Here is a 20249-nt window from a genome sequence, read left to right on the forward strand (position 1 = left end):
CCCTATTTTATCGGTCTTCAGAGACACTGCTGTACAGGATCCCTTTTCATTCTATGTGGGAGCTGTAGCAGAATATTATTTCTATTACTTTGTTTTGCCAAGTAAAAATGCAAGAGAAGTTTTTCCTACACTTGAAAGAACTTTTAAGAAATAGATGAGCAATTGAAAAAAACAAACTTGCTGTTGAGAAAGCGGCTATATCAGTTACCTTGGGATGTGTTCATAGTGCAAGATATCATCTTCGGTTGTAGCAGCTGTGATCCACTTATGATCAGAAAAGTCAGTTTAAGACTTAGTTGTGAGAAATACAGGCAATGACTGTGCTACTGGTGGTAAGTAGATTATGTGGTTACTTTGTTAACTGTCTTGCAACAGCAAGTAGTATCTAGTCTGCGCAAGGTGTTGCTGCTTCAAGGCTGTCCCTTCCAGGGTAGCTCTGTCAATTGTGTACTTGGGGTAGCCAGAAGGTGCCAGTTCTCCAGGACCTGTGGCTTGGTGATGCAGCTTCCAAGAGGGGAGGAGTACTTGTAGGGGCCTTTCTCCAGAAGGCTGGATGCTTCAATAGCAGGCTGAGGCTCTACTTGTTGTCAAGGAGTTTGGACTAAGACCATTTTGAAACTACCTGTAAAGGTCCTCAGGATTGTTGGGCTGTTATGTGCGGCATTCTGCTGGGTTGCTGTCAATGTCATGTAGCTTCTCTTCTGGGCTCCTGAGGACTTTTGGCTGAAGGGACTTAGAGGCTAAGTCTGGGTTGTACTGCAGGAGAGTCTCAATAAACCCTGTCCTGTCCTTCAGCTCTGGGTGTGACTTCAAAACACAGCTCAGCAGCCTGACCTTCCACTAACAAGCTATAGGAATTCATGCACTGTACTCATCACAACAGTTTGAAGAAATGTAGTTACTGTGCAGTGAATAACTGAATCCCTCTGCCTTCCTCACCTTCCCCCATGCATAAAGCTTGGCATTTTGTATTGCTGCTTAGGGTTCCACAGTGATATTCAGGAATTTTTGTAGGGTCTCAAGTTTGGTCTTATCCTTGGAAAGCAAAAGAGATTTTGGATCCCCAGTAATTAGGTCCATCATGACTTACAGCCAACTCACAAACCTGTCTGTCTTGATTTCTCATATGAATGTATCCAGTGAGAGCTGCATCAGCCTCTAAAGTAGAAGCTGCAGTGTTTTCCAAATGGTTGGCAGCCAAGTGATAATTTTGGATTATTACTTTCCAAGCCGTAGCCTGACTAGACGCCATGTGCTTTATACACGCCCCAGGAAAGCTCAGTTGTTTCACAGGCATCGGTAAGAGCATGAGTGACTGTTGTCCTCAGCTTGGATTCAAGTGCATCCACATACACAACTTTATACACTTAGAAGCCTCAATTCTTGCTGTGTTAACCCCTGGGGAAAAAGCTAAGTGATTGTCCTAACCCCTTGGTTCTTGTTAGTAGGGTCAGACTGGCTTGAAGAACAGACCAGTACTGTTGTATACCATGCCTTGTCTGAAATTTGATTTATTTATTGTGGGACTTAGCTATCACTTTGTAATATACCTTGACAGGTACTCAATTTAAGAAGAGCTGGTGTAGCTGGTGTTTTAGAAGTCTGTGTAGACTTGTTTGGATTTGGGCTAATAAACATTGACTTTCAGTTCCTCTGCTTTGATCTTCTCAAGTTCCCTATATCCCTTTTGTGAAACTATCAGATCTCCAGGGCTGTAAGGTTGCCATGTCAGGGTGGAGCATCACGTGTCTGGTCATATCTGGTCTACATAGAACTGTAATGGATCTGCTGGCAGCAGGGTAGCTGGGATTTGGAGTGTATGTTCTGACTTTTACATTTTCTTAATGGCAATCAGTGTAAGTTCTTTCAGGAGTTGGGACATTTTTCCTTAGAATTTGCAGAATGTCAGGAATTCTGTATTTTAAAGAAGTCTGCAGTGGTATCAGACAACTAAATAACAGTCTAAATAAGTGGTCTAAATAACAGTCTCATAGGTACCCTCCTCTATGGAGGATTCTGGTAGCTAGCCTTGAAAATAATGTTCCTTATGTTTGAGTAGCAGAGCAGCTGTTTGAATCCTACACTAACGAGGACTGTGTAATTAACTGTTGCCTTTGTTAGGACCCATCTCTCTGCTTTTTGCACACTGCCTGCAGCAGTAATAGCTCTGGCATAGAACTGACAGGCACTTACCTTTCTAAGAAATCTGTAAACTACACATATTGCCCTTTGTTGGGGGCTAAAATAGTATCTTCAACTTAAGTAGACAACTTTTATTAAAAATCCATGCATCTGACTCAAATCCAGAAGAAATGAAAGTTGTTTTTACGTGTGGTACTATGCAGTCACTTAGAGCTTTGTCGGGCTAAATCTTCAGGGCAGAGTGCTACTGGCTGGGTGTTTGACCTGTTGACATTTTATTGGAAAAACTTAGTTGTTTCCTTAGCAGAAGTATTTGTTAACTCTGATTTGAAACTTTTGCTTTTTGTTCTTTAAATAGAAGGTGTACTGTCCCTGTGCTTTAAGGTAGGTAGTTGATGGGATGCTGAAAGCAACTGGGTGGGAAGCTGTGTGTGAACTAATGGCTTGGGATGATGCATTTGGACCATATTTTGTACTTGCTGATGCACTCATCTTTCAGATGTCAGCTGGGAATTCTGTTTTTGTGAATGCTCTGCAAGGCTAAGATCTCTGTCAGAGTCTTTTTGCATCCCGAATTAGCGTGTGCATTATCTTAATTTCTCTATTTTTAGCTCCACATATGGGGAAAAAATATAATACCTGTAGCCTCCGTGTTGTGAAATATTTTTGGACACAAATAATTTCCTCCTGGGCTTTCTTTAATGTTAATTTTCAAGAAATTTGCTTTTTAGAGTTGAGTCTAAAGAGTGTTCTCTTCACTGCCTTCTTCCAATGAAATAGTAAATGAGCTACTTGTTCAGGTAGTGCCATAGCTTTCCTCAACTGGAAGAGCTGTTTTTCCTGTTGGAAAATGTGAGTAGAGCCTATATGCATGCATGCAAATGACTGAATTAAGGTGATGCTAATGATCTGTGCAGCCATAAGCAGAGTAACTGACACTCTTTCAATGTGCAGGAGCTACGCTTTGCAGTCACTGTTCTTCTCTTTGCTTTAGGTTTTTCAGAAGGGTATCATATTTGTAAGTCATCCAGCGGTGTGTCTGTTATTGTATAAATATATTTTAAATAGTGTGAGTTGAGGCTTTTCAGTCAAATGAAGTAAATGTAACCTGTACTTATGTGTAATTATGGTAATGTAATTATATCTTAAAGCATTCACCCTTTTCAGACACACAATATTTTTGTGTCAGAAGATTGCTTGTTCTTTTGAATTACTCATTTTTCTCTCAAAATGCTCAGTTTGTATGTCTGTTTGAACATAAACTCAGTTCCAGCTCTCTTCAGAAATCCCTTTCTCTTCATTCTTGCTGTATTTCTAAGGTCCTGCAATAAAAACTGCCATACCTACAAACTGCCGTACCTACTGTCTGGTTGATGGTGGGTGCTTGTGCATTAGTGAAACTCATTGTAGTTTTATCTACTGTATGAGATGCTCGTGTCTGAAAACTAAATGGGAATAATAGAAGCGTTCTGCAGAGCCTCTTTGTCTGCTTTGTGTTCTCACTGGGGAGCTGCAGCACTCAGCACTGCATATCTGCAGGGGGCTCCTGACTGTCCTGCAGGGATCAGGATATCTCCCAAATACCTAATCCAGGATTTCTAGCTTCCTAGAATGGCTAAACAGCTTTGTTGCAAGCACTTATGTCCTGGAAGGATGTCCATTAAATCTGCTTGTGGGCCTCCTTGCACATTTCACAGATCCTTTCTTGATTCCAGAGTCTTTACTTTGGAGCCTTCCTGGTTAGGAGGGTTACACAATATCCTTCTGGTTGGGTTTGTTCCTTACCAGTGTGTCTGTAGTGGTAGAAATTCAAATGCTCAGTTCTGTCACTGCTCTTTGTTGGTTGTAGGTAGCTTCCTTACAGAGCAGAAACTGTCAGCTCTCAGGCCTTTAAGTCAGCACCACACCAGTTCATTTCTGGAAACCTGTCTTGCAGGTGAAAGGAATAAATTTAGCTATTGAAATATTGAATTCAACTATTGAATTAATGTGGGGAGGAAACCTGAACTTAAATTAACAAGTGGGATAATTGGCTTATTTTTCAATTAACATTGTGTTTGATGTTGGCTAGGGAAAGTGGATTTCCATAAAGCAAGGCTGCAGTATATCAAAGGCCTTTTTCATTAAGATAAATCTGTAATTCTGTTTATAGAAGTTATATTTTATTCAGAATTAACATTTGCTTTCGTACTTGAATAGCAAAGGAAGGGAAAACTTGCAAACACTCTTTACCAGTGTGTGAAGAATAAAAAATCAGTTTGTATGGAGACAATTGTAGCCCTCAAAATATTTTGTATCTTGCAGTTATTGTGTAGAAACAACGTAGAATTTGCCTGTTTTAGCTGGGACAAAATACATGTTCTTCTTGAAGTGTTTGTTGGGTCCTTATGTGCAAAATCTATTCATTTTGTTTGAATACTTTATGAAACGTTATATGACATTGTTATGCAATATATGATATGAAATTTGTGTATGTTGTCCTAAATAAAACCTCAGTTTAAATGTGATTTATTGCTACTGAATAAATGAGTTGGGTACAGATTTATTTTTATTGCTTTGGAATTGAGTTGTTTAGGAGTTGAGATCCATAGAGATTTCCTGGAGCCCTTTTGTTGAGTATAGTAATTTTGTCCAGTCAGGAATTCCTAAAAGCTTCTATGGGAGTTAGGTGCCCATTCTGAGAATGGGATTCCTTCTTTGGGCTGCATTATCATTCAGCTTATAATGAATGGCTTCTAAACATGGGGAGACAGGGAACAAAACAGAAAAAGGTGAGGGTAAAAATAGTCCCTGTGTGTACACCTGGACTTATGCCAAGTTTCTGGAATGTGACTGAAATTTGAGATGCAGGGGGATGCAGCGTAAGGCACTGCAAATGTTCAAAAGCTGTAAAGGTGTGGTCTGGCTGGTGCTGGAGGCACTCATCAGTGGCTGTAATAACTGGGGAAGCTTAAAAATCTTCCTTTGAAGTGGAAGAGTTGGCCTCATAGTGAGCCTTGTATCTGCCTGATCTACCAGTTGTGAGATGTTATGCACATTCAAATTTCATCTGGCCCTCCTGCATTCTTGGTTTTATTTATACATTTTATATATTTGCGTGTGTATCTATTTTAGAGAAGTAAGTAATTTTCTGCTTGCTTAGTTCCCTGAGCTTGTCCTAGCACAGGATCAATCAGGTGGCAGTGCTGGAAGAAGTAGAGGGAGAAGACAGCGGGGGGACTGACCTAGTTCAACTGAAGCCTTTGTGAAACTGTAGCCTAAAGGAGAGGAGTTATTTTACCTTTAACATACGTTTTAGAAATTCCAGTGGTAACCACTAAAGGCTTAAATGGGAGGGGGAGTAAGGTGAATTTGTGAAGTCTAAAGTGAAGGTTGCTCAGAAGATGTTAATGCTGCTTATATTAAGAAATAGCCAGTATGCCATACTCTTACATAAGTGGTTAAAGATTGCTCTTCTACACCTTACAAATAAGATTTCAGTGCAGTATAATAAATTTCAATAATTTTATTAGAAGTCATGTGGACAAGATTGTTAAGCCTCTATTTAATTATCGGTTACTCTGCTATTCCCTCCTTTTACTGAAATTAGACATGTTTTTTTGTGAAAAAAGCAATTTTGAGGATAGGAAACTGTAGAAAAAGCAAAAAAAATGCCGAACCGAAACAACAACACCAAAACATCAAAACTCAAAGTGTATTTTTGAATTAGAGAAATGTATTAGGGAAGATACGATCTCGTCCGCTTGTAGGTTTGTGTTTTGATGCTTCTGTGTTTTCCTTTTTTTTTGACAGTTTCTGGAGCATTTTGTAACATATTTATGAAGACAAACAATTATTTAACTGATGCTATGGTTAAGAAGCTCTTTCACAAGTATAGGGGACTGATTAAGGAATAGGTGTGTTTGCTGTCTATCCAGTGACTGGATAATCTATTGGTGATATCACAAATGTCTCTTCCTGACTATATGAGAAGCTTCAGTTTGTTTCTTCCCTGTCAGAGCTTGATATTTTAGCTTTTCTTTAGTTAAAACAGCTGTTGTTTCTAAACTCTGAGGATTTTGGAAGCCTTTGTCTGGTATTTTGGTCAATATCTGTAGAAGAACTGTGTAGGCAATAGACCTTCGAGTAGAAGAGAGGGTGAGTATTTCCATTGCATGCTTTTTAAAGCTTAGGACAAAGCAGAGTCTCATAAGCAGTTATTACAAACCTGGGCTCAGTGAGATTTCTTTACTCTTGTTTTTAGATTGTAAAACCTAAGCATTGGCTTTCTGGGTCATTGTGGCCTAAGGTTAATTCTTGCCCTTGAAATTCAGTATGGCCAATATGTTGTCCAGCAACAGTAAGGATGTGTAAGGATCCCGGAACTATGTATACTTCTCTAGCTGCTAGTTTTGACTCTTACATTGATTTCTGACAGCATGCAGACTTTGAACCATAGATACTGAGAATGGCTTGTCTTATAAAATATCTTTAGCATTCCTTCTTTGGGGTTTAGGATTTGGTACCTAGATATTGTTCCCTATTTGAAACTGCTGTATGCTGAGTCAAATGTGGATCACAGAAGTGAAAGCGAATAGCTTTTCATGACTTTGAGTGTTCACTTTTGTGAATGACTGTAGTGAAAATCTTCCTTTTATGCAAACTGACTACGGAAGTTTTCAGTTATCACTGAGCTCTTTCTCTTAGGCATGTTTTTTTTCCCCAGGTATGGATAGACTGTATTTACAAAGTGCACATTGACTAATGTTATCTTTGCGTTCCTTTTCTTAATAAAAAAAGTGTAATCTGGAATGTGTAACAGCAAAGGGGAAACTTAGTTTTTGGTGTTGTGAAGATGCTAGCTGCACTTCAGTCAAAATGGGCTGGAGAAGATGCTGTTGTAATCACTAGATTTGTATCTGCTTTGGAGTATTTTTGGCCTAAATTCTTTTCCTTTTATTTCATTGCCCTGGTGAGGGTGGCACTGTAACAATCAGAGTACCAGGCTTCTTCTGAAAGATACATTGTAGCAAATGTAGTGAAGAAGTGGAGAAATTTAGAAAATGTTTTTCGTATTTAGACAGAACTCTGTATGACATTGATACTGAATTGTTTTCTGAGCTTTTGTGTTGAAAAATTACCTGTAAGCTGTAGCAAATCTTTCTAGTCAGATGTACACTTTCATGCTGTGATCTTAGGTCTCCTTATTCTTTCTTAGGTATTTCTTTGGCATGGATAAATAACTCTGTTCTAAATGCAGTTTCTGAAAAGAGATAGGGAGCAGGAAAGTGGCTCTTCAGTCAGATGTACATTAAGTCAGTGGGAATTCATTCTGTCTGCTTTAATGGGGTTTTGCTCAACCTCTTGTCTTTGTGTATTAGTTAAGCCTCAGTTACCACCATACAGGAATTATTCAGTGAAGAAATGCTTTCTTATTTTTAAGTGAAGCAATTAGCATAGTTTTCATAGGGTTTTCTATCATCCTTTGGTAAGTAAATGTCAGTTGCTACATTGAAATACTAATCCTGCAAACGTGTTCACTTTTAGAAGATTTAAATGTCTTTTGATTTGGGTAATATCCTCTGAATGAGAGCTGAAGCATCAGGCGGGTCTCTTGCTGTTTCAGGAAAGGAGGGAAACAGTGTTAGTTGGATGTTTTAATTAGATTGCTTGGAAACTAGGAGGTATGTTTAGATAGAGGAAAATGCTTTGTTATTTTAACTGTTAAATGTAAGATGTCTGTAACATGTAATGGATGAAAACAGGTTGTCAGATATGTGAAGTTTGGAGGGGAAATAAAATGGACAACTTTATAATTCCTTGGATTTAGGAAACAAGATGGACTTGGAATTTCAGAATACTATTTCCGTGCTGACTTCAAGTATATGCTGTCTTGATAAGTGGAAAAAAAAAAGAAAAAAAAAGTAGTGTTTTCTTAGTGTATGCTGAATCTGTGCAACTATGCTTAGCTAATGTTTTTCTTGTCTGTTGTAGGTTTTGTAAAAGACACCGGATTAAGTCAAATTCAAATGTTCCATGTGTTCCTAAAGACTTGTTGATGATGTCAGAATTGGTTCTTCCACAATTTATTTTTAGTCTTATTCAGCACTTACGAGAGGGATATAACGAGCCAGGTATGTTTTAAATTTACATGCAGCCAGTGTGTCATACTATACTGCTGTCTCTTGCTTTGCAGCCTGTGAAGACACAATATACGAATACCTGCATGCTATCTGTAGTTGACATCACTGAATTTCATGCATCTTTTCCTAACAAAGTTGCTAACAGACAAGACTATTTGATTATCTTCTCTGTTGAAGAGCTTCTTAAATATGTTTTATTATTTAGTGTTGTGTGGAGCTCTTCCAGAAAATGAAGTTGGGATCAATTTAAAATATGTGCATATGAATTTTGAGCATTATATGCTAGTTCATTTTATAGTAGTCATAACTGTCCTGCACTGTGTAGGTCTTGGCCAGTTTACATTATGATTATACCAAAAGTTCTTGTTTATGTGGCTTTCAGCTCTTGATCTGCCATCAGAGAAAGACCTTCATAAAATCCTCCAGATTTTGGAGCCTCACGTTTCCTTTCTAGAAGACTTGACCAAAATGGGAGGAGCAATGCGATCAGTTCTTACCCAGGTTTTGACTAGCCAGCAGTTCTACAAAGATCTCAGCTCTGGTAAGTTTGTGTTATTTCTAGTATTTATATGTCCAAGTTTTGAAGACCTTAAGTGTCTTCTTAAGTTTTATCACTTCATTTTCTGTGAGTTTTTATCTAACTTCTCAAAACTCAGAGAAATTTGTGTTCTTAAGAACGCTGCTATTGTTGTTATGGGGGGGTTTGGTAGAAGACCTGTAGAGCACACATCTTTTATCTTCCGTGTCCCAGATAAATGTATGAAGATGAGTATAATTTCAAGATTTTTGTAATAAATCCATTCTCGTAAAAGAGAAGTGAATGTGGCAGATTACAACTGCCAAATAAGATGCCTCTAGCTAGATCAGGTTGCTCAGAGCCCCATCCAGCCTGACCTTGAATGCCTCCCAAGGATGGGACTTCCATCTCCCTGGGTAACCTGTTCCAGTGCCTCACTACACTTATTGCAGAAAACTAAATTCTATCCAGTCTAAATCGCCCCTCTTTTCTTTGAAACCATTATTTCTTGTCTTACCATGCAGACCCTGCTGAAGAGTCAGTTCTTTCTTATAGCCCCCTTTGGTGTAAATTTTGTGTCCAGAGCATGCACTGTGACTTGTCTTCATTAGACTGAAGTGATGATATCTTTTGGAGTAGTTTCTGTTGGTTGCAGCTGCAGTTCTTGAACTTTGGAAGAGGAACTCCAAATATTAGAACTTATCTGTGGAGTATTACCGTTGTGTCATTGTCTACCCTTCTATGGGTACTTTATATCTATTTAACACCAAATTAGAGGATGAAAAAACTGGGAAGGTCTCTTAGACTTCAGTTCATTATGTGTAAAACTCCTTAGCGTCTACTTCTCAAAATTGTGCAGTTTTTTAAAATGTGAACCATTTTTAGAGGCTTGTATAGAATATTACAGCAACAGCTGCCTCATTTATGTATGTTCTGTAATGCTGGTTTCATGCTTATTCAAGGTGTTGGAGAGAATGCATGTGCCAAGAAAAGTCATGAAAAGTACCTCATCGCTTTGAAAGGCTCAGGACTGGCATTTCCTGAGGATAAACTTGCATGTGGTATGGAGGAACAAGGAGCTGGTACTAGCATGCTAACTGTTCAAGGTTTGTGCAGAAATATATTTTAAGAAACATGTTGTTTATTGCTGTTAATTTTAAAAGCTATATTTTTTAAAAGGCAAATTTCAGTAAATCTTAATGAGAATTGTTGTTTAGTGCAGCAGCAAATTGCAGGATTCAATTCTATCAGCAACAATGAGCTTGTTCTCTTTTTGCTGCTAAAATACTTGCATCATTTTCCTGTCATAGAATTAATAGCATTTGTGCAGGCAAAATGAAATTGATTGTGGTGGGATTTTATCATTGGAACTAAGTTAATTCACCTGATCACAGCACTTCAGTAAGAACGTTGTTCATCAGTAAGGACTGTTGTAGATTTTTCGCAATTTCTGAAAGTGCTCATCTCTGAGCAGTACAGTACATTGACCTTGTGCAATGTATTTGGAAATCCAAAGTTCTGTATTCTAAGTATTGCTTGGAAATCTTACTTCATCTTCTCTGTGGAGTACGTTGCGTCCTTTTTAGAAAGTTAATGTAGTTTATTCATTTCATACTGGTTCATTAAATATCATATTCTTTCCTTATAAGACTTATGAAGGGAATCTTTAAATTTTCTTATTTCAAAAGGTTTAGCAGGTGCTACTGCAACATCAGGACAAGGGGATTCTTCAGATGAGGTAAGACTGATTTTAATGACTGTAAGGAACTGCAACAGTATTAAATGGAGAGATTGCTTGCATCCAAATCCTGCAAACATTTACTCATCTACCATGTATTTTTCTCACATCTTATGCCCTCAATTTACTAAGAACCTCTTGGAAAAACTCTTATTATTTCTTACATCATTTCAGTTCAGTTTATGTAAGTAATGTAGAAGAAACTGTGTGGGTAGTTCAAAAGTTCAAGTAATTTGGACTTGATTAAAGCAAACTTAAATCACAAAATGTTCAGAATGATGCTATTAGCTTTGGGCACCTGAGAATCTGGCTGGACTGGTGATAAGTGGCAGTGAGAATTTCTCTGAATATCAATTCCCATGTGTAGTCTCGACCTTGTTTACCAAACGTGTTGAGAAGGAGTAAAAAGGAGGGAATCTCTTCTATACCGAGCTAAAATAAACAAGCAGAACTTAACAAGAGAAGTTGAGTTATTTTTCAATTTATTCTTTTTTTTTTCTTTCTTTTTTTTTTTTTTTCCTTATTATTCAAAACCTATTACCAACTAGTGAGCCTTAGTAGCAATTCAATTTGATTCTTAGACACCTGGTAGGGCTAGCATAACTAACTTCAAACCATGCAAAATAGAATTTAAAACTCCAATGAGAATTTATATGTGAACAAGTATTGAAGTAAAAATGTTTATGTATGTCTAAAGTAGTTGTATGATATGTGTGGCTCTGTCACAAGCACAACAGCATCTCTTATGCTTTCAGCAGTGCTATTTATAATCCAGCGTTTTCAGGATATTACTTGTAGTTCTTTCACTATAACTTGACAAAAAACATCACAAACAAATAAACAAAACCTGCAAATAACTGTTAACAGTATCACTTTTAAAGCCTGGCAACGGGGAAGGCAGTGCAAGTTAACACTAATAAGCTCAGATAGTATTTTCAGTTAAACTTAAAATGGCTCAGTATGCTTTGTGGTGTTATACCTATCAAAAACAGAACAGGTGAGTAAAGTAAATTTGTAGAAGTCTGAAGAGAGATCAGATGTCAGTGGCACTTCTATTGGGAAAGACGTCCAAGATGGAGGTAGAGACAGGTGTATATTGTGGGAGATTTTTTTTTTCTTTTTTTCTTTTACTGGGGTAAATTTCAAGGTGAAAGTATTTTTATAAATAAGTAAGGAGAGAGATGCAGTAATCGTACTGTAGCTTGTGGATTAGAGATGTCTCTTACCTGGAAAGGTTTTTCTTTCTGATCTTCAGGATAGAAATATAAATAGGCATTTACTGTATGTAGATATTTCATTACATTACTGCAGATACATCTTGAATTGTAAATTATGTAACATTTATTATTTGAATTTAGGACAGAAGTGAGACACCTTAGCTGTATTATTAAATATTCTGTTATGTAAAGCAAATCTGCATGTATCTCTGTTGTTGTTTGGGTGTATTTACAGAGTATTATCAAATGGGTAAAACCAAGATGTTTTACCTCTGTTCTATTATGTGCTTGTTCTTTATCCCTTGGCCTGGGAGATGTGATGTGACCTAGCACTCACTGTCTCAAGGCTGTTAAAATTAATGCATTTGACATTAAGATATAATACATCTTTACTGTAGCAATGCAAACCGTCTGATTTTGTTAAAGGGGGAAAATAAAACAACAAAAAATCCCACATTTCTCAGGAAAGTATTTCTCATTGAATTGCTGATAAGTTCATTTTCTTCACAGTGAAATGACTGTAAAGTTGCAATGAAGACTTTAACTTTTTCTCATATTTCGGAATGGGAAATGCCAGAGCAGTAGTGTTGAAGGTCAAAATCCAAAATGTTAATTAAAATTTGCATGCCCAAATACATTATTTTCTGACAACTGTCTGACTTCACTGAGGCTGCAGATGAGTTTGTTAAACATGAATCTATCACCTTTCTAGCAATAGGAGCTCAGAATCCTTGTCTTTAGGTCAGGAGTCTGAAATTACAGATTTTTCCAGTTCAAAGTAATGTTTTATCAAGCCAGATTTTTGATCTGGAGTTGTTAGCCTCAGTGGGGTAGGGGATGTGATCAGAGACAGCCTGCTGAGATCTGACTGGCTGCTGAGTGCAGAAGTGATGTGTTTATGAACTCCTGGGTCTCTTGTGGTCTGTAATTGTGTGTCCATCCTTAAAAGTTGGCTAGAGGATTTTCAGATGAAGGTACTGAAAGGATGAGAAAAAATTCAGACTTTTCATTAGGACAGTACTTTTGGTCAGTACTTATATCTAAAATTTGAATGATCTTTTTCCCCAGGGAAGAACTGTTACTATTTCAATTCCATGTTCTGTATCATTTCTCTTGAAGTTTGGAACTGAAGTAGGGCATTTGTGTAATGAAGAATAGTATTGTTCACATATTTGCAGCATGTGTATTGATTATGTATCATAAAACCATGACACATGAAGTAGATATTTGAATTAGTTATCTCTCATTTTATTAGCAGCTGCAGGAATTATTCTTCATTTCAGTGTTTCATTAGGACTACCATTGTTAGTAAAGATATACGTAGCATTTAATATCATCCTCTAATGTCACATTATTTTCTAATACCCATTGTTATATTTTGTGAACTGGTGGTGATGTTTTTAACTTGCATTGCATTTTGGATCCTTAGCTGTTTTGTTTGTAGAGTACATTTAGAGCTTCAGATGGCAAGTGCCTTCATGAAGAGTTTCTTTGATTCTGTAGGGGAACAAGTGATTTGAATTTGCCTCTTGGAGATGTCAACAAAAGTTTATTCTTGAATCAAAACCTTCTGTTGATTAGAAAATGCTCAGCTAATTGTCAGCAACTTTATTAGTCAGTGTGTTGAATGGTGCTTCGTCAGGAATCAAACACATCCTTACAGATGAGTATAGTGAAACCTTGGATATTCAATATTTAGAAAATATGTAGCTCTAAACGTTTTTGTAGCAATCATTTTCAGAAATCAAAGCAGCTTGCTGACAAAATTAATTAAATAGATGTTGTTGTCTGAACTTGCAGATGATAAGATCCCCTGGGGGGGAAAAAGAGTGCTTTAAAAAATTATGTTATTCCTAAAGCAGTATTGCTCAGACTCTTTGTTTCCTGTAAGCAGCAAAAGTATTTTGTGATGAGGGTGTATTCAGGACATTTCTGATTTACATTGATAGTTAAACCACAATTTTGAGTGCATGCAGTCTCTTGGTGATAACATTCTGAATATGCAATTGTAACTTTTTAAACTCTTTCGCTATCTCAGGAGGACCAGGATGGCAGCCAAGGTGTGGGCAAGCGCAAAAGGGTGAAACTAAGCAGCACCACCAAAGGTATTTATGTAAAAAGTTCTGATCTCAGTGCATCATATCTGCTTTCTGTCTATCTTAAAAAAAATTATCTAGGAATACTATTGTTCATTTTCTTTCCCAAGTGCTGTGATGCTGCATGTGGCAGGTATTAAACACGATAAAGACTGAAGAGAATAATAAGTGAGATAGTACTAATTAGCAGCTTTGATTTCTTTTGGGAGTGAATATAACTTTCTGTATTGGAACTTTGACCAGTCATTTTGTCACTTCCATGTCATAAGACCTCTAACAGTCAATTTTATTTTCACTCTGTGGCTGACAAGGCTGCAACACATCTTGGTAAACAGGTTTTTGATATGTTTATTCTTGGCAACTTTTTTTCATTCTGCCACTGCACAATGCGGATGTGTTCTCAGTCAGGCAAGAATGGTTCTCTCTGGTTCTGGTTAGTCTTTCTGTAATATTCTTCTAGTAATGCTTGAGGGAAGATATGTTGGTGAAGTCTCCTTTGTTACCACTCTTTTATTTCCCTAGATTGAAATTAATCTTTGCAATTTGTAGCCCAAGATGAGTATTGCTCATCAGTGTGAGTTTTAATTCAAGAATGACCGTAAGCTAAAGATAAGGTAGTTTTTTCCTGTGCTTTTCCTGAGGTTTTTGTGTTTAAAGAAAAGAACGTTTGAGTGAAAAGCAGTAGTGAAGGTTGAAATAAAATTCCTGTAAAGGCTTTTGAGTGAAGGTTTGGAGTTTGAATTTGTAATGTGCAAGTTCATGAAATCAGTAAAAAGGAATGAAAGTATCATGAGGGTTATGGAAAAGGCAAACTGCATATTTCTGATCTTTTCAGATGTAATGAAAAAAGATTGGAAAGCCAGAAAAGCAGAGAACTGAGTGTTTTGGCATTTGTATTATTAGGAGATGATCTTAGCAATGATACAGAAGATTGTGAATTGTCTGAAGATGGGTAGCTTGATTTCTGAATGCTATAAGCAGTAGATGTTTGTATGAGCAGTGATAAGAGGAACTGAGTGGAAGTTGGAACAAATCAGAATTAACAGAACAGTATGTTGTGGAAGCGGTGGTAGTTCTGGAGAAATGCAAGAAACTTGCTGAAAATGTAAGTTAGTCAGCTAATGCAAGAGAAAATCGGCCTCTCTGATGTGTAATAACTGATTTCAGGAAATAGGCAGGGAGGAAGCTCAGAGATCTAGAACCTGAGAGGTCTGAAGACTGGTATCAGCATTTCAGGAAAAGTGGTTCTTTAATTCAACATCTGGTTTCCCCTCAGGATTGTAGTCTCCCCCCCCACTGAGGTATCCCAACATGGACTGTGCTCATGATGTTGATAGCTCCTAATATCAGCCCCACAGGAGGGAGTCTGCCAGTGGGGGAAAGGGTAAGTATCTGTTTTTATTAAATATTGAATAGTTTTCTGAAGTTTTCAGTATTCATATTTTATGTCCAATTTGGTATAAAATAAGAGTATGAAAAGAAAATTTTAGAAAACTGAGTATTGAATAAAAACAGATTTACCTTTTCCATACAAGCAGACTCCCTCTCCTGTCCCAGGTCTGTAGTGGTACTAGCTTCATATTGGAATTGTTTGTGGGCTGGTGATATAGAACACTAAGTATCATATTCCAGGAAGATGTTTTGAAACAAGCTGTGACTCTGTGGTTTCTTTAAAAAAAAATGTTACTGTTTCTATACTGAGATGTTGCTGGTACAGGTGTGCAACTGAGTATCGAGAGACATTTTTATTGTTACTCTGTTTTACAACTCGCATCCATATGAAATAGGGAATGCTTAGGGCAGTTTTGAACCCGCAGGTGTTAATTTATTTTTTTTCTTTTAGCTTGTTGAAAGAAATTTAATTGTGCAGTGCTTTTCACAAGCATGGAAACATTAGTCCAAGTGTTATTAACAAACTTTCCAAGTTGGGTAAGAGCATTCAGCCATTCAGCCTACTTAAATTCTGTAGCAGGTGTAAGTGGAAACTGACTGAACTAACTAAAACAGTTAATATGTGCTGTCAGAGAAACTGCACACCTGTAACAGATAAGAAATTATGTTACTTGTCTTCATGCTTGTTGTTTTCACTAGGGCACTTGAAATGTGCTTAAATGTGTGATGTCTGTATGGAGGACTTCAGTCTGTGTGGCTTCCAAGCTTTCAGGGCCAGCAAATTCAAATACATAATGTAAATGATCTATCACTTATTTGCTGCATTAGGTGATGTGTGACACTCTACAAAATATTTTGTGAAAATTAAAATATCTTTCATGAACCTATGAAGGCAATTTTTTACTTCAGCACTTGCAAAATATATTGAGTGAAATATTCTCTTCTTTGTGTGACTTGCTAGAGTCCCTAAAACTTAAAATATTCATTATTTCTCATGATCTTTCACAATTTCTGAGATATTTTGGACTGATCGACCACTTGACAGTGGAATTCTGGCCTTTGGTAATAGTAGATGAGGATCCCTGCTTCACTAGTAGGTGCTAAGCAATTCAGTGCAGTCCCTAAAGCTGTCATACATACCTTACTGAAGTGGTGAGTCTCTAAGGCTAAAACATGTCATGATCCAGTGCTTCTGGATCTGTGCTGATGGAAGCATTTCATACTGTATGGCATTCTTGTGCAATGGGTTGTCTCCAAGTCGTTTTCTAATTACAAAGAAGCAATATTATAATTTTCTGTGGTCTGTATGTGCTGTGGGAGTGAACAATACCTGTTGTACTTTTGAAAAAGGATGGAAAAGAGGCTTTGCTTTTTAGCATTTATTTTTTTTTTTAAATAAAGTTAATTAATGCTGTTATCTAGCCATAACTTTATGAACAGTTTATTCTAGCAGAGGTCAGTGTTTGTGTAGCGTTGCAGTGAACTGTTTCATAAAGCTAATCTCCTTGAAAACTTGCCTGACAAACTGGAAAGGTTATTTGATTTCTTTATAGGTACTCCCCAGGGATGTACAAGTGAGTGTCAGCATGAATGAGATAACAGAGTGAGCAGCCAGGAGTTTGCTGAGGATGTATGAGACTTGTCTCTTATACCTTCTCATTAGGTGATAAGGGCATTGTGGTAGGTTTATACAAAGAAAGGAAACAATAGCTTTGGGGAAGGAAATCCATCTGACTTATGTGTAACTCTTGAAAACTAAGTACATATATTGCATTAAAAAATAGGAATTGCTAATACGCTGTTGTTAAGTTTTAGTGCTATCCAAATGGAACATAAGTGTTCTTATAGGGTAAAACTCACAGTTAAACATAAATGTTGTTTTTCTGTTTTCAGTTCAGCAAAGTACTGCTGTACGTTAACTGCTTCCTTCAATTAAGAGGCTGTGTAAATTGCTGAGGTTCACCAGAATGGGTGGAGCTATTGCAGTAAGGTGATACAATTCAGTGCACTCAGTGAAGACTGGACTCTGGCAGAATTGTACTGAAAACTTCATTGACTTCTCTGGGAGGATCTTTTTATTTTTGTGTAGTATTGGCTATTGGCGTTTTTTCCTCAGTGTTTTTGAAAAAATGTAGAGTGCACTAAGATTTTCTTAAATTTTGTTTTATGTCACTGCAGCTGCATTGTAGTTGTTGTATTGATTAAAAATTACAACATAATTGTTACACATCCCTTCCTCCAACCTTTTATGCAGATCAGTCTATCATGGATGTTTTGAAGCATAAATGTTTTCTAGAAGAATTATTGTTTTGGACAATAAAATATGAATTTCCACAGAAGATGGTGACTTTCTTACTCAACATGCTGCCAGACCAAGATTATAAGGTACTTGTCTTGTGTCATTCACATTGAAGTATCTTTCTGATTCTCATATTTAGCATGTGTTATACCTTAGGAAATACTGTCTATCTTTATATCTTATTTATAAGCAGTCAAATAGTGCAGATCATTTACTTGATTTTGATTATTTTCTTCAAGTCTGAAGCACGTGGTATTTGAAGAGAGAAGTGGACAAAACAAGGTTGATAACATCTGGAGCAGCAGTATTAATTTTGTTCTCATGTTTTGTATGTCTTGTTTGTTGCTGTTTTTTTCCTCTCATCCGGCTATTAGTTCATGTTTGCACGTGCTGGATTTTCAGTTTTATTTTACTTTGTAACATGGATTTTTATCAGTCAGAAATGTGGATCAAAACTACACAATCCTGAAGTGTAACGTGTCTGGTAAATTACTGTTCCTGTTGAAACTGATGTAGTAATTTCTCCACCTAGGCCTTTATGTTGCGAGTGTTCTTGCTGCAGCTGTGCCCTGGATAGCTTTGGCAGCCTTCCAGCTGTTTCCTTACAGAGCTTTGCAGTTGTCCATACCAAGTGTCTCCTGGCCTGGAGTCATGGAGGCTGGATATCATCTTCCTGTTTTAAATCTTGGTGTGCAGCCAGGTTTGGTTGTTTGCTCTACATGTTCCAAGACCTAATATACATAGCAGTCAGGCTTAACATTTTGCTCTGATTGAGTCATATCTGTGAGCCATGCTAAAGTTTTGGATCTTCTCAATTCCTGATGGGAGGCAAAGATCAAGAAATCCTTAATTCCGAGCATGCAGATTTCTTCAGAAATGCCCCTTTATAAAGGGGCTGTTCTTCATTCATGCCCCTTAAAACCTTTCTGCATTGGAGCAAAGGATATGAAGATAACCTGCAAAAAAGGGAAGGATAGTACGATTCTTCATCTATGCTTCATCCATGTCAAGGCAGTATTTTGATTTGGGATACCAGCTTAGATCCATCTTGGTCCTGGATTCAGCTAACACGAAAGGAGACATGAGGACTCTGAAACTGATCACCTCTTACCATAAAGCTTGAGTTCTTGATATTTGGACATTCAGTTCTCCTGATCATTTGCCAGCTTAACACCTGCCTGTGAGAACACTCGAGCACTAGCAGCAAACAGAAGAATCTGGTAAGTGTTGTTGTGTTTACTTACATACTGTACCATGTAATAACCACAGTTTTTAATGAGCTTAGGATCATTTTTCATTGGCAAGAAGCCTTAGTCTTCAGTGAATGTCTTCATTGTCATCATAAAAAGCTCCTATATGCAGGCTTAGTATTAGCACAGCTCCTAGGTATTTGAAATCTTTTAGAATCTTTTTTTTGATTGCTATGATTATCTAAAGGGGATTTTTCAACAGTAAGCAAACTTGGAGCAGGAAATACCTGAAGGGACATAAACTTTCTAGAATGATCTCTCAGTTTTCTGCTGCTTTCTCCCACTTAATCTGTACCAGTGTTCTGTTGCCTTATTTTTTTCTACTGTTGCTCTTGTGGCAATTTGTTTGATTTTTCTTGAGCTCATTAAAACATCAGAATTCTTTTGTGGGGTTAGTTTTTTGATAAACTGAGCTCACTAGACAGACAGGTGGGCATGGAGCTGGCAGTGTCTGTGCATGTGTGGAATTTGCTGAAATCTCTGATCTCCAGCATAAATGTAGTACAGCTGACTAACTCCACCATAGCCTACACAGGAGTCAGTGAACCACCAGCAATCTGCACAGATTTTTTTAAAGCAGGAGAACAAGTATTTCTTCTAGGGTTTGAATACTGGGAAGAGATGCTGAAAGTGGTAGGCTGAAATGCTGTTAACTAGCTTTATGATCTTTTCTTTACAGCACTTATGCCTGAGGCACTCTGACATTTGAAGTTTAGAAGACTTGCAAGTGAAGAAAGGGAAAACAGTGGAGAAGATTACTGGAACCTCCAAGAAATTACTGGGACTGACCTTGATGTAACCAAGGAGAAGTCAAAGCAGTGGGTTGGCTCTAAGCAGGAGTCTGGTCTGGAATTGTAAAAATCATCAAGAGTTGTGTTCTACTATGATCTGGAATAACCAAAGTGATGAAATGCAAAAGCATCTGATAATGAATCAACAAAAATGTTTATTAGAAGTTTTCTGCATCTTCAGATATCTCCCATAGTGAGGGCTGAAGTAGTTAGAGCAATAGGACTTTATTGATTCCCAACTGCACTGTTCAAATGTACAAATTCTGTAAAATAGTTTGTCTATTGGAAACTAAATTTTAGCACAACGTTCACCTGGCAGCCTGGGAGAGATGAAAATTCTCTCTGACTAAACCAGGATTTTGATGTTAGAATCCTAGAAAGGTGAAATGAAAAAAAAAAGTAACGTCTTTTTTTACATAGAAAAGTAACGTCTTTTTTTACATAGGCTAGAAATTGAGGTACTGTGCAATATCATGCAGAGTCAGTGAAGGTAATTAAATATACAGAAAAATGTGTCTGTCTTAGGCAACCACTTGTTGCAAATGGTTGGAAGTTGAGTGTGTACTTGGAAAAATGTCTTATTTTCATTATTTTGCCATTCTGCATTTTTTTTTTTTTCCTCGTAGTTGTCCATACAGTGTTAGCCACTCAAAGACAGGATGCTGAGCTGATTGGACTGATTAAA

General features: G+C 37.3%; 1 protein-coding gene across 5 annotated transcripts in view; it reads left to right on the forward strand.

Moving 5' to 3' along the window:
- Positions 1 to 20249, forward strand: part of UBR3 (ubiquitin protein ligase E3 component n-recognin 3) — an 85362-nt gene that overhangs the window by 4558 nt on the left and 60555 nt on the right. For all 5 annotated transcript variants that reach the window (XM_015868467.2, XM_015868468.2, XM_015868469.2 and 2 more), the window contains exons 2-7: positions 8116 to 8255; positions 8647 to 8805; positions 9744 to 9887; positions 10470 to 10519; positions 13775 to 13841; positions 17479 to 17609. In XM_015868467.2, the coding sequence (XP_015723953.1) occupies positions 8116 to 8255; positions 8647 to 8805; positions 9744 to 9887; positions 10470 to 10519; positions 13775 to 13841; positions 17479 to 17609 (691 nt within the window). The remainder of the gene's footprint in view (positions 1 to 8115; positions 8256 to 8646; positions 8806 to 9743; positions 9888 to 10469; positions 10520 to 13774; positions 13842 to 17478; positions 17610 to 20249) is intronic.

Source organism: Coturnix japonica, chromosome 7 (assembly GCF_001577835.2).
Source record: "Coturnix japonica isolate 7356 chromosome 7, Coturnix japonica 2.1, whole genome shotgun sequence".
NCBI classification, from domain to species: domain Eukaryota; kingdom Metazoa; phylum Chordata; class Aves; order Galliformes; family Phasianidae; genus Coturnix; species Coturnix japonica.